Source organism: Podarcis melisellensis (assembly GCF_964234715.1).
Source record: "Podarcis melisellensis genome assembly, chromosome: 5".
NCBI classification, from domain to species: domain Eukaryota; kingdom Metazoa; phylum Chordata; class Lepidosauria; order Squamata; family Lacertidae; genus Podarcis; species Podarcis melisellensis.
Window position 1 is genome coordinate 40,993,156 of NC_138537.1, and position 15,012 is coordinate 41,008,167.

The 15,012-nt window shown below is 41.2% G+C and overlaps 1 protein-coding gene across 5 annotated transcripts in view; it reads right to left on the reverse strand.

The window, feature by feature from the left end:
* ARHGEF4 (Rho guanine nucleotide exchange factor 4) overlaps positions 1-15,012 on the reverse strand; it is a 157,002-nt gene that overhangs the window by 77,632 nt on the left and 64,358 nt on the right. The window contains exon 1 of one of the 5 annotated variants that reach the window (XM_081911529.1): positions 9,432-9,749. The exons of the other annotated variants lie outside the window; for them this stretch is intronic. Coding sequence (XP_081767655.1) covers positions 9,432-9,624 — 193 coding nt within the window. The 5' untranslated portion in view covers positions 9,625-9,749. Of the gene's footprint in view, positions 1-9,431; positions 9,750-15,012 lie in introns of those variants that run through there. 5 annotated transcript variants of the gene reach the window in all.

A 15,012-nucleotide genomic window follows, 5' to 3' on the forward strand; every position in this document is an offset into this window, starting at 1 on the left:
TACCAACCCACGTTTATGATGGAACATGAAAAACTAAGCTTGGAGGGCTTTCATATTAACTTTAAAAGATCTTGAGAAAGATAAAAGACAGCAATGATGCACCAGAACTCTATTATACAGAGCTTCAGGTCTGAAAAATCTTTGTTTAGATGATTTTGACCACATTTTGGATGCTAGGTATTAATTAACTACACCTAGTGGAAATGTCACACTGAAGCATGGCTGCTTAATTGTTACAAAATGGAGCAAACCTCACTGCATCATTCGAATCCCTCACCATGACATCAAGCCATATTGATGTAACTATGTCAATGCAATCATTTCCATGACAACAGACTAGCATGTTCCAAATATAGATGTGTAAAAACTTCAGCAGAGGAAAAGAAGGTAGAGATAAATAGGAAAGATACATAAGATTTCCAGATACAGATAGCAAAAGACATAGACATCATGGACAAGCACTATACTACAAATTTATGCCTTCAAAATCTTCGCAAGGTGACTTACTCTGTCTCTTGACATTAAAGGCGCAATGGAGTTTAACCCATATTTGGCAATGGGAATTCTATTACCATGTTTGAGAACTATAAATAAATTGCATTCAAACCCAAATAACCCTTTAGTTCAGTTAGCTCTCATTTTTTAATATGAAAGTTCCGCAGGCTATTATGGAAGCACAACCACCAGTGTTTGTTCAAGCAAAGCCAGTACTTTCAGAGGAAGCTTCCCAACTGGTTTCTGTTCTCCCAAACCGGATGTCCTTGGACAACACCTACCATCATTTCTGTTTACTGGCTGTGTTCAGTGGGGGAGGAAGAGGAGTGCGGGGGGAGCACAACGCCCCAGGCAGCGTGATCCAGGTGCGGTGCCATCGGCGGCCCCCATGCTGGGCACCACGTCCCGCAGGCGGTGTGCCACGCCCCCAGGATGCCCACCACACCCCTGTGGGCAGCGCGCCATGCTCCTGAGACATGTGCCAGCCCCACCCCTGCCTGATCTCCGCCCCCCGGTGCCGGAGCATGAAGCTCCACCACCAGCTGTGTTAGCTGGGTTTGTAGTTTGTAGAGAATTGTAGTCCACAACATCCAAAGGGTGCCAGGTTGGGAAGGCTGTATTAGAATATCACATTTCTTATTATGTGGTTCCAAGTAGCTCTCTTTTTTCTTCACTGAAGGACCTACCACCCTATCTATTGAACCACCCCCTAAATTTGTAGGTCAGAACCCCGTGGTAAACTAGTACATTGATTTGAGTTCCCTATATGGTGAAATTATTATGCTTTTTATGTTCACAGATGAAGACCCTCCACTCCCCCAATGCATCAGACATGTGGCCTGTTGTGTGGGCTTCTGCTACAGTCAGAATTTGAACAGTACGAGGCTGGGAGGTGGGGTCATGGTTGACTGTGGCTACTGAATTAGTTTATTTACAGAGTTATTGTGTGTATATATAATAGTTGCTGTGTTTTTGTATTTTGATTCCATGGACCTGATTATTCCACATTCATATATTTGTTTTCATATTTGTGTATTTGTGAAATTGTCACAATTTACTTACATTTATTGTCTTTTTTGTAGCGGAAATAATAGTCTAAGAAAGGGGGGGCAGGGAGATTTTCAAAATGCACACCAGGCACGGAAATGAAAGCAAGCAAATCAGTGACCCTCCTGCCTCATTATATTTGCAAATGAAATTATTTTCCAAGTTGAGTTCCCTTTTTGCATATGTGGGTGGTGGGGACACAAGGCTGGACCAGCGTCTGCTAAAGAGAACGCTCAACTAGCCTTTGCTTTGGGGAAGGGTCTACTGCTGGGCCAAACATGTGTACACCCTTTGTGCCCTGCATGCCTCATCACAACAAAAGATGCTATTGATGAGGAAAGCTGCTGTTTAAAATTGAATTTTCTAGGAGCTTACGCATAAGAATGCCCTTTGATATGGTTTGGATTGTAATAAATTACTTCAGTAGCGTGCAGTAAGAAAACAATGCATGGTTGTGTTTAATAAGATTACTGTAGTTTTATTTGTGCTATGTGCTGTGAATAGAGAGGAAAATATGATTCATGTATTTCTAGCCCTGGATTTGGCTTAGTTTTAGGCAGCTTGGGACATGCATTTTCAATGGTGCCGTTATTTTTATGCATAAAACTCTGGTAGAGAGGCTGTATGTAGCCTTTCTACCACATTGGCTGCCAGTTAGTTTTTGGGCCCAATTCAAAGTGCCGGTTTTGACCTATACAGCTCTAAACAGCTTAGGACCACAGTGCCTCAAGGACCGCCTCTTCCCATATGAACTGACCCAGACCCTACAATCATCACCCTTCTTTGTGTGCCTCCTCCATGAGAGGTCCAGAGCGTGGCAACTCAAGTGTGAGCTTTTTCTATGCCCAAAACTGGAAAGAGGAATGGCTCCAAAAAGAGTTGACTGGCAACTAAAACTGATGAAATACACAGAGATGGCAAAACTCACCGGAAAATTAAGAGATCAAGATGAGAGACTTTTTTTTAACAGAATGGGGTTGGGTTTTTTTAATATATGAAAACAAATTGTAAACAATTAAAAAGGTTAGCAGGATTGACAAAAACACAAACAGTAATAAATTTAAAGGGATTGCAAAGGATAAATTTGTAAAAAGGATAAACTTGGATATGCATTAAGAATACAATAGAAAAAGAAGAAACCGCAGAAGGGGAGGGACGGAAGTCGCTTAAAATATTATATGATTTGTGTACATTTATATTCATTGTTGAAGGATGGAAAATGGGAAAACTGAATTTTATTTTATTTTATTTTAAAGTGGGCTTTTCTGTGGTGGCTCCCCACCTGTGGGGTGCTCTCCCCAGGGAGGCTCACCCGGTGCCTTCATTACGTATATTTAGGCACCAGGCAAAAACATTCCTCTTATCACAGGCCTTTGGCTAATTAAACAATCTTTGGCCTTTTAAACTGGGGGGTATTGATGAAGATGATGATGATGATGATTATGCTATATATTTTTGTGTTTTTATCCAAGTAGCGACCATTTTAGGTGTTAAATTGACAAACAATCACTGGTGTGTGGGTCCTTTTGGACCTGGAAGAAGGCAGGAGCAGGATGGATGGAAGAACATGAGTAGGGCAAGGCAGAAAGGGGCAGGGTGTGCTAATACACACTCTGTTGACATGAGGGAGCGGGTGGGAATGGAATCCCCAAGCAAAATGGATAGTTAAATTATTATTAACTATCATTAATAACAATAGTTATTATTTTTGGTGGTGCCTATCCATATGCAATATTTCTATCTGACATGTATTTTCCTTGCCCCACAGCATACCTTTCTTGCTTAGTTTTCAAATGCTAGCAACTCTATATTCTCACAGTGAAGTCTCTGACCCTTTAATTTCATTCAGTTTCAGGACTGGTGGCTCTGCATTTATCTCACAATTCAATGCACCTTGATATAAGCTGTTGCACGTAAAGATCAAAGCTAATTTACCACAACAGAAAGAGCCCAGTTATTTTAAAGAGAGAGAAGGAATTAATAACACCCTTTAATGATCTAGAAAATTATTGTGAGCTTGCTCACCTGGAGTCACAAACGAAACGCAAGGAAAAAAGGAGATTAAGAAATTCATCAGAGTAATTTGTGATGATGAAAATGATGAATCCCACTGATGCCTTCTAACTCACAAGATGTCAATTCAAGCATGAAATACAATGTCTGCACTGGTATATGCTTTGGAGCACCTATGGATTTATTTTTGCTCTTGAAAAGGTGCCGAATGCTTCTTTCATCCTTCCTCTGTTGCATTTTGCTTCCAATTTCCTCTGAAGGCATGACCCAAAGGCACAAGGTCAATTAAATCATACACAGCAGTCCATGGACAAAGTTCATATATCAGTGCTTCAAGGAAAGTCTCCATACAAATGTATCTTAAAAAGGAAAACCTCACAGCCTAAACAAGAAAGATGCTAACCATTTATTATCAATTCTGTAATGCAAAAAAAATGCAGTCTTGGAAAAGATAAGCTAATTAAAGCAATGATAAACCACTGCTAGCTGTTTTCATGAAAGGCACCAGCATATTAGTCCCTTGCTTTGCTACCCAGAGATTCTTATCATCTGTTGACTGCTAGAAGGTCCTCAATCCCCTTTGTGACTATAAAAGCTAGGGAAGATAACCTGCAATATATATGCTATCTTTCACAGATGAACCTGCAGAATTTTCAGGGTGTTGAATAAAAAGAACAGGAGTGAAGCTATACTAAGAGCCCTGAAGCTGACCAAGCACTGAGCCACGACACACACTATAAAGGGAATGGGGGGGGGGGGTGTCAAAGAAACGAGCACTAGCCAATAGCCTGTGGCTATCCAGATGGCATTTGGACTACAACTCAAAGAATTCTTGAGCATTGGCTATGCTGGTTGGAGCTGATGGAAGTAATAAACCAACATCTACAGGCCGCAGGTTCCCCACGCTGATTTATAGCGTATCAAAAGTCAACCACTCTCATTTGCCACCGAAAAATTAGTGTGACACAAATCCATTTCATTCCCTATCATATCTCTAGCTGGGATAGATCCTGATGTTCCATGAGTGAGGAGGAAAAGCCCAAGATCTCATGCTAGTTAAAGCTTTCCTGACTTCTGTGGATTACAACCATGACACTAAAGTAATTTTTAATGTATCAAGTCATAAATGTGTCTATCTTTACAATAGGCTCTGCAACTCTACAACTGTACATCTTCATCTGATTCTCTGCCTAAATTAATTAAACGACAATTTTAACCACAAGTTCTTGTACCCCAAACAGCCTTGTTCTACCTGAATACACTCTGCAATGTTACCTTCATGAATAAGCATGAATAATTTAGTCAGATTTTCTATTTCACTTGATTCCGAAATGCCATGGTATACCTACACCAGCAAAACTGCATGCCTTCATTTGCCCCAGCTGCAACAAAACATGTCTCTCCCATATCAATCTCTACACCCACAGCAGGCATGCAACTCTCCAATGGTTTGACTTCACCCCTGAAGGCGCACTCTTCCATTGTCTCCCGAGACAGCTGGATGCCAACAAGATAGGCCTCTGATAAATCTAGCTTCCTTCTTATAATTTGAATTCATTTTTCTCAGAGTTATTAAAATGAGTATTATTTCAAATGACACTTCACCAAAGCTTTGTATTGTTGTACTAGAAATAAACCCACTTCCTGTTCCCAATATACTCAAGAACTTCATTTGCCTTATTTGGTTTCATCATGCAGTTGGCTCCTATTCAATTTTGACAAACTAAGACAAGCATTTCCTTTTGCGTCCCTAAACAATAGCACAGCTAGACATTTGAATTCCTCTCCAGATGCATGAAGCAGGGATGGCCCTACCATTAGGCAGACTGAGGCAGCTGCCTCAGGTGGCAGATGTTTTGGAGCCAGTGAAATGCTAGAGGCAAAGAGTTGTGTACACTGAGTAGTTCGCCCTGCACACCATAAATTAGCTTATTGTCCTTGGATATGTTAGAGGGTGCTATCTCATCACCAGTGTTGAAGTAAGATTCAGCTACCATTCCAGTCAACTTCAATATGCAGCAATGTGGGGTTGGGGCATTTTGCCCTTTGCCTGAGGCAGAAAAATTGGTCTAATCCCAGAATACCTTTACATTTCATGGAACTGATTTTCATAGTGTTCCTGTTACTCAAATTTGTGAGGTTTTCCAGTGTACCTTGCATGTCTTAGAAACTCCTCATCTGACATTTCCTAAACTCACTTGCTCGAAGCAGTACACTGAAGATAAAATTAGACACCTAATGGAGGATTTTGTTTTCAATGTTTAGTGACGCTTAATGTTTACCAAAAACAATACGTGGTTATATGTGCATCCACACACTGAGCACACACACCTAGACAGAATGGAAAAATCATAAAATCAATTTGTTTCATAATAGTCCCATAATGTAATAAAAATGCAAATCATAAAGACTGCTTTATTATTTAATTACATTTTACATGTTTTCTAGCTTTCAGAACCTCAGGCTCACTACCTGCATTACCAATACCTTTTCAGTAAATGCAATATCCTATTAATGAGCTAAATAAATCCCTTTTCATGTTTAACTGTTTCTCCCAGCAGATCCACAGAGCACCAGTAAAAATGTTAATCCTGCTTCAACATTTTCCCATTTAGAGTTATGGTATTGACAAAGTTTTATAAAACATATTTAGAGCTCCAGGTAAGAGCCTGGTACATAGTTTCACCAGCTTTCTTTCTTTTTCAAATATTGGGTGTTTCAAGAAGTGTTTTTATCATGAAATCAGTGCTATTCATGCATTCAAGTTTTTTGCAGCAGCCACATGCAACTTCGTGGACTTCACAATGCCAGTCTCTCTCTCTCTCTCTCTCTCTCTCTCTCTCTCTCTCACACACACACACACACACACACACACACACAAACAAACACATATTTAAGCCTGATTTACTCTTTCCTTGGAAAATCCACTAAGTTACAAAAAAAACCTGTTGTCAACAACCTGTTTGAAATATCTGAATGACCCACTTACAATATTAAGACTCTGTCTGGAAGCAGCCAATAAAAATATGGAGTTGTTTTCCTTCTGGCTGTCTTTGCTGTTTAATTGCTCATTCTATTTACCATACGCAAAATAGATTGAGGAAATGAATTCTTTGAGAAGCTTGTCCTTTAAGAAAAATGTCAGTCGCCACGAGTCCTTCCTGTGTCAATGTTCACGAGGCTTGGCAAAAACTGTGTTGTAATCCAAACCTCAAATGCCTTGAGCTTTTTCCTCTTAACAAACACAGCATGGCAGAACAAGTATTAGTTAAACAATGGCATGACAAACTCTCTCTCTTTCTCTCTTTTGGAGAGGGGTTGTTGTAAATTACCACTGGAAGAAGCATTCTGATGAAGAGACTTCTCATTTCCCTCCATCCCTCCAAGTGGGAACAGGATGGATGTCAGATCTAAGTCAATTTGGTACAATGACAATGAGCTACTAAAATCTTACCAGTCTCCAACAGTAGGTAGCAAGAAGAGAACTGAAAATCTTTGCTATAGCTGAAATAAAGAGCCCATAACCTTAAGTCGAGCAGCCAGCTACAAGTGCTACAATTCTTTTACCCAAGCTGCCAGCATGGTGGCCCTGATTTGGATGAACCCTAGGAGCTGTAGAAAAGCTTTAACCCTTTACCCACCACTGCAGTCCAAGCCTGGCTCAAAGGCCCCACGTGTGCAATTTGCATGGATGGAAAAACTCCCATTTGCTTATTTTTTCCTATGCATGTTGCAGGTGCAAGGAGCCTAATCCACATACCAGGAGGCAAAGGGTTAAAGCCCCCAAACTGGCAAATTGTGTGGATGTTTTTAACACACACAAAAACCCCTACACTTTAAGGCACAGCTACATAACTAACATAGCATGTAACTTTGCCCTTAGCCAGTGGTCCTCTGAGAATGTCCCTCAAATTCCCCCAATTTTTTTCCCCACAAAGCCAATTTTCAAACTAACAGGAAGGAAAGTGAAGATTTTTTTTCCCTCTGTGTGTCCACAGACCCCCTAAATCCCATCCATGGACCTCCTAAGAACCCCTACCCCAAGGCATCATTTGCTTTTTAGTCCAAAGCCACAGTAGAAACACAAGCACTGCTAAGACCTTATCTCTACTGCAGAACACACATCAACTGCAAGGTAAATCTTGCATTATAACTCCAATACAGTGAGACACTACATATCAATGAATAGCTTTCACTGAGTTATCAGACAGCTATAAAAACAGGGAAACAACTGGATTGCTCACTCAGAAAACATCAGATGATAGTCTACCGTGGATTTATTTTTCCATATCAAGCACACACACATTTTATCAGATGCACATCTTTTGCACAGGATGGGGCTATACCACATGAGCCATAAGGAGCCATAAGGTTAGGTATCTTTGCAAGACAAACTTATTATCATTCCAGTAGGAATCTTGCAAATTGCAACAGAAGGGTTGCATAGAACAGGAGGAGATACTTTCAAAGGGTTCCAAAGATGAAACCGAACCTTCTATCCAATCCAGGCTTCTAATGTTAGCACACAACAAACCTAGTGGAAAATACGGTTCTCCGTCATGTCTGAAGGCCCATGCCAAAACTATCCAAACGGAAAAAGTAGCTTATTACCAACAAGTGGATAATGAAACCGATGGGCAATATCAATCTAAAACAGAAACCTTTGCAGTTATCAATATCTTGATGAGAAAGTAAATGTTCATCAATCAATAGTGAAATCAGAATACTGCAAATTCTCCCTAATATATCATATTTACAGTTCTTACCAGTGTTAGAAACTGAGTTTTGAAAGATAGGAGCTAAAGGCACCTTAAACCCAGGTTGGGGTGCAACAACGTAATGTCTAGGTGTGCTTTTTTATAACAAGAATACAAAGCTGAAAATGAATGAACTGCAGCTAAAATATTATGTACATTTTTCACATGGCCTGGTCCTTCCCCTGCCCACCCCCATAGTATTCTTAAGAGGGCCTCTTAAGTACCTGGGAGTGGGGAGGCAGAAAAAGGTCCCCTTCCACTCTGCAATTTTCATCTGAAATCTTAGGCGCAGTACTGCGCCCAGAGCTCGGAAACTCCTTGCGCTAATGAAATTCCCTGTCGCAAAATGCGCCTAGAACAATGGGAGTTTCAAACACTGGTTCTTACCTATGAACATACAGTGGTACCTCGGGTTACATACGCTTCAGGTTACATACGCTTCAGGTTACAGACTCCGCTAACCCAGAAATATTACCTCAGGTTAAGAACTTTGCTTCAGGATGAGAACAGAAATCATGCTCCGGCAGCGTGGCGGCAGCGGGAGGCCCCATTAGCTAAAGTGGTGCTTCAGGTTAAGAACAGTTTCAGGTTAAGTACAGACCTCCAGAACGAATTAAGTACTTAACCCAAGGTACCACTGTATATTACATCACTTGAATGACAGATGCCAACAACACTGAGCCAGAACAGTGTTGGAAATGAATAATAAATAAGATAAATCTCAAAGAAGACAAAAAGGACACAAATCAGACTGTAATAGGCTGTAATGCTAATATTCCTCAATAATTTAACAAGGGGGAAGGCATGCTGTATTGTGGATTTTACAACTTCGCCGATGTGGAAACAGCAAGCTGACAAGACTATAAGCATCTTTTCAAAACCTTGAAATCCTTGCTTCTGAACTCTTGATTCCTGAAGTGTGATCAGGTGCTTTTGCTTCTGCTACAGTCTTGAGTAGTATACCAAGCACAAGGCATAGGTACAAAGCTCTGAGGTTATCTTGTTCTGCTGCCCAACGACCATGCTGCCCATCCTCAGTTATCAAAATTCTCCATTTCTTCCAATTTTATCTCCCAAGGTCAGTGCAATATCACAGAGCAACAATTGAGCTTTCCTTACCAGAAGCTGAATGAAGACTCTCCAAGCTCCAGTATCTGGAAAGGACACCTCTCATCCCACTGCCACCACCACACACCACACCACTGCTATCTGAATCCGAACCTGGGGAGAGCCCAGAGCTGCCACTGCTACTGCAGTTTTCTCCACTGTGTGCACCGCCAGACTCGCAGCTGGAGCATTGCTGGGTCCTCATGCAGGCAGGCAGAGGGGAGAGCCGAGAGGCTCTGCTGTTCCGGAGAAAGAAGGGAGATGGAACAGCACCGTGCAGCTACGCACAGGGCAGTGGCACCAGGTCCTGCTGTCTCAGAGCTGTGTGGGATTCCTCTCCTCTGAGTTGCCAGTCGCCTGCACGATGCAACCTGACATCATAGGGGTCCGTCAGGGAGGCTCCCTCTGTGGCTGATGAAAAAGCCTCAGCTACAGTTTTGCAGAAGCTGAGCTTGCTTCTAAGCTGATTGCCAAGGCATTAAACAACTTGAGGACTAGATCACCGGATCGAGAGCTTAAATTCCAAAGGGTCAAGAAATAAAGTGACAATATCATTTGCACACATATCTGTGAATAAGACCCACGGAAAAGAATGAGACTGACAGCTAAGTAAAACATGCAGAGGACTGGGCAGCACATGTTCACACTGTCCTGAGGATATCTAGAACTAGCTGGAGCTGCAGCAGTTAAAACTGTTTTACAAGGCACTGGAACCACCACTACATAATGGGGAAAATATACACTCGAAAAAGATCAGATCCAAAGAAGCAGGGACAGGTCCTCAAGACTATGTGATTGGTGATGTGAGGCAAAATCACTTTTTAAAGTGCATACATCATACCAGGGAACCTGTGACTCGTCAGGTGTTGTGGGGACTCTCATCATCCTTGACTATTAGCTGCACTGCTGGAGCTGCTGGGATTTGGAGTCCAACAAGATCTGGAGAGCCACAAGTTCATCATCCTTGGTTTAAATAAAGTTTCATTCTGAATGTGGAATACATCCATGAGAACATTTTGTGCTTCTGGCTCATGCTTTGGCACACAACTGCGAGTGCAGGAAGCATTCCTAGGGAAAATAAGGCATTCAGGTGGTTCAGAGTTTTTCATGCTAAAAGTACATATTTCTGTGTGAGGTCTGCAATTCCCAAGTAGAGTTCTGCTAACAGAGAGCTGACCAGCACAGGCTATGCAAAACTATTTTGTCTTTTGATGAGCACACCTAAGACATGAAGAAATCCCCAGAGCTTCCTGGAACGATAAGAAATTTACTAGGATTTCCAATTTTTCCCCAGGGCAGGGTTTCTGTGCCCTTGAGACACTTGTGTACCAGGAAAATTTCAGCAGGACTACCTTTCTCATCCCTGTCTCTCCATGCAGGGAAAGCTGCTAAATGTTTGCCTTCATAAAGCCATTAAAGGCACTGGAGCTCAGCCAGAAAACAGTTGGCAGCTCTAGGACCTACGAAATCCCCCATGGATGCACTTTCCATGCAGTATCTTTGTCAATCTACAAAAGTTAAAATAGAAACATTCTTGGAATACCGTCTTCCTGAATGCAACTAACTGTTGCATTTGTGATAATTCCTGCAACAGGTTGAAATGATTAAAGTATGCTTCCTCCCTCACAAAAAATAACAACCGCAGTTTGCTGTAAAATATTAAATATGTCTCGTAGACATTTGTTTCCCTCCCAATGTTAGCTGAGAGAGAATCAGAGAAATCCCACTCCGGTGCACAGTGAAACAAAGACAGTACAAGACTGCATTCCCTGCAAGGAAGGAATTCAGCTTTTAAATATGCAGAGACTATGAGCAAAGAGACCCTGCAAGTATTTCCAAGAGGCACAATCAACTGCTTCTCTTATGGGGCCCAGACAGGGATGATATGACATAAGCTAGAACACGGAGAATACAATTGAAGCAGGCTGAAGCCTTACAACTCTACAAAGGACACCTGTTGTCCATCAATGTAACCCAATTTATTTCAGCTGGGTGTCCTTTTTTCTGTACATTTTGATAATATTGCACACAGACTGAAGTCTCCAGCAGGTCAGACTTAAAGATGACTGAAGTCATCCTTGAATTTCAAGACAAAAGGAATCTCTCCCATGGCTTTTTGTTTTCTGATCAACAGTGTTAATCAAAGAACAGCCTTATAAATGCTCAGGAAAGTTTGTTTTATTCTATTTGAAAGATGCAAGTCATGCCCCTCACTGTCTTCAAAGCAGCTTCCAACAACAATTAAAATATAAGTTCATGATAAAACAAAATAAAACCAGTTAGCATTAGGTCTCCTATGAAGAAAGGTTTCCCCAGCTGGAGGTAATGAAGATCTTACATATTTAGCATCATAGAAGACAGCAAGATTAATCTGCTCTGTCATGAGGCATTAATGGAGCAAGGTACAGAACAGCCTCTCTCAAACAGCAGAGCTGTCTTACATGTGGTCAAGCTCTACATGTCTGCCAAACAGAAATACCAGCAGCCATCTGGATGTTCATTCATAATGGGTCTATGAGGGAGCATGGAAAATTCCACAGGGCCTGGCTCTTGTGACATAGAGTAGAGTTGGAGCTGCAGTTGCTGTTTCTGCTACTACTTCCAGCCATTGGTATTCTGACTCTGCCTTCAACTAAGGGCTCATCCACACTTTCACTTGACCCGTATTTCAGTCATATTGTGTACCCTTTAATTCCCCCGGGTCTGAGAGCTTTTATTGTTCCACAGCTGTGGCTTGCGAAAATCCGATCTTACCCACTAAACCAAAGCTTAGTTAAACCAAATCTCTGTTTGGTTTCCGCACATCTGATGAGATCTGATTCAGTGAGTGAGATCATCAGAGTCCTAAAGTTTCCGAGCACAACCACCCTGTGTTGGTCTGAGTAGCAATGCTGGTCAGGCCATTGTTGTTTTTATATAGACATTTTTGATAGCCACTAAATTACGTGTTGCGATGCTGAGCCTGTTGCTTAGATCTTGTATACCTTGCTGCAGCAATAAAAGATTATGGTTGATGTTATAAAAGCCAGAATGGATGATGTGCAGTTGGTTCTTCAAGGTGTGCAATAGATCATCTTTTGCAATTTCACTGGGGTCTTTGGAGGGAGGGGTAAGATTTTCTTTTGGCTTTTCCACAGGGTTCTCAATGTGTAATCCTTAAAATGGTGGCTGTATGTTTGCTTGTTTCTTAAAGGATTTAAATCTTGCACCTTCAATCCCGATTGACACCTTCAGGGTGGCAAACTACAGGCAATATATCATAAAAACAATAAAAAAGACAATAAAATTCGTGAAGCAACATATCAGCAACCACACAATACCAAACTGCAGCTCCACTGAGGTGCTCTGTCACATTCTAATTTAATTCACAGAAATGGAGGCAACATCATTAACCATGTTTCCTGACCTATCTCTCATTTATTTAATGTGGAACAAGCATGCATGGGCACATGCTTTAATTTGAACCAGGATCACAAAAGAGGGGAAAGAAATGAAATAAGAAATAGGGCAGTGATACTTTTATTACGTATAGGACCTACAGGTGTTTGAAATGCAAGTTTTCAAGTTACCCAGTTTCTTCCTCAGATTTAGATGGTTAGAGATATATATGGCAGGGAGGAATCAATGCTGCATTGTCAGGACATGAATGCAGAAGGAAGTAGTATATTAATGAAGATGCTGCTAATTAGATTATAAATAGCCTATGCAACTAAAATTCAAGTTGCAAAGACTGTGACTCAAAAGTTAGCACTGAGTATTTTAAATGCCAAGTGGTTCACATAAAAGTATCATTTCAGTTGCCTGTTTATCTTATTCATGACCATCATTGCTACTAAGAAAAAAGATACAAACCATTTTTGATGAGGATTGGCCATGCGTTTCTAAATATATAACAAATATATACCAAATTTCATATTAACCTGCGAGACCTAGATTCTATGTCACTTCCCACAGATACATTTTTCTTCAAAATGATTAGAAAAGCAAAAATGTGACATTTGCTGCAAAGACTGTGCTGCTGTTTCAATAGTGTTGCCTGTGGGGGATGCTTTGACATAGGCAACCTTCCCCTTTTTTGGGTGGGGGGGTGCAGCTTGAAGGAATGAAAGTGTATAATTCAGTTTTCTTGTAGCATACAATAGTGGGGAAACAAAACGGGCCATTTTCTTGAGAATCTGCAATGCCTGACAAACATGGCACTAGCAAGAGCCAGGCACTGAGAGAGCTGAATCAGAGCTCAGGAAGAAGCTAGGGCATGGGATGTAGTTGGCTAAGGTGAATGGACAGCAGCAAACCAAACAACTGGGTGAAGAGGAGAACTAGGGAGAGAGAGAGAGGAAAATAGCTGGGGCAGAAAGCAGATCAGGGCACAGGCGTGAGAGAGCAAATGTGTGAGAGATAAAGCATGTGCATGCCTGTAAAGTCACCTCAAAGTGGGTGTTTAGAAACTGGATTCTGTGTAGATGTGAATGGATGCAGATTATCTCGATTCTTTCAAATGTGGCTTCCACCCCAGGTTTGGCACTGAAACTGTCTTTGGTATCCTGGTAAATTATCTAGACTGGGAGATGAAGGGTGAATGTGATCCTGTTGATTAGCCTCCTGGACATCTCAGTGGTGTTCTTACCCTTTTCCATCCCCAAGATGGCACTAACTTGCAGTGGCTCCAGTCACTCCTCAAGGATAGGTCACAAAAGGTGATGCTTAGAGACTGTGGCTGTATCCCATGGCTTTAGCCGTGTGTACTGCTGAAATCTTGTACCCCATGCTATTTCAACTGGAGATTAGGGTTCAGTATCATCAGTATGTTCTTTTTCATCACATCCCAATGTTTGTGATCAGAGGTGGACTTGATGCAAGCATCCAGACAAGGCAAAAATAGTGTTAGTTTGCCGTTCTGTGTGCAAGTAAAAATTCTAACGGGACAGGTTAGTTGATTATCACTCTCTGTCTTCACACTATCTTTTCTCTCCTTTATGCAATGACTGACAACTTACTGGGTTAATTAAGTAGAGTCTTCCATTAGGACCCTGATATGGAACTCTGTGGTTATTAGAACTGGAACAAGCCAGGATCTGAAACCAATTGCACTGTCAGAAGTTGCTTCTAGTAATCTAAGTCAAATGGGGCTGTCATTTTTTAAATTTTAGTATTTTAGAGTATCTAAAATACTAGATTTACATATGTTTTCCTTGACTAATAGTTTCAATTAATGGTAATTTGATACAGATTCCACATAAGCTACAGATTTTTTAAAAGATGTACCTCCAGAGGAACCATTCTGAGACCTGGATCATCTCAGAAAACAGCTGCTGAAGATGAAGCAATTTTGCACAGTGGAATACGGCCCTCCCATGTCCTTCATTCTGACATTAGAAGAATTAAGAAGGACAGGAAATGAAACAAGTTACTTTGAATTACCTTCTTTTGAAAAGGTTGCAGTTTCATTTTGTGAACTTTTCTAGTGCTGAGCTAATCACATATCAGCTTTCCTTCAGCTTGCAACTTTGCCGTAAGGCCACAAATGTACCATGTTATATCAGCGAAGAAAGCTAGTTTGCAAATCCACCAACTGCCAGCCAGACTTCCTATG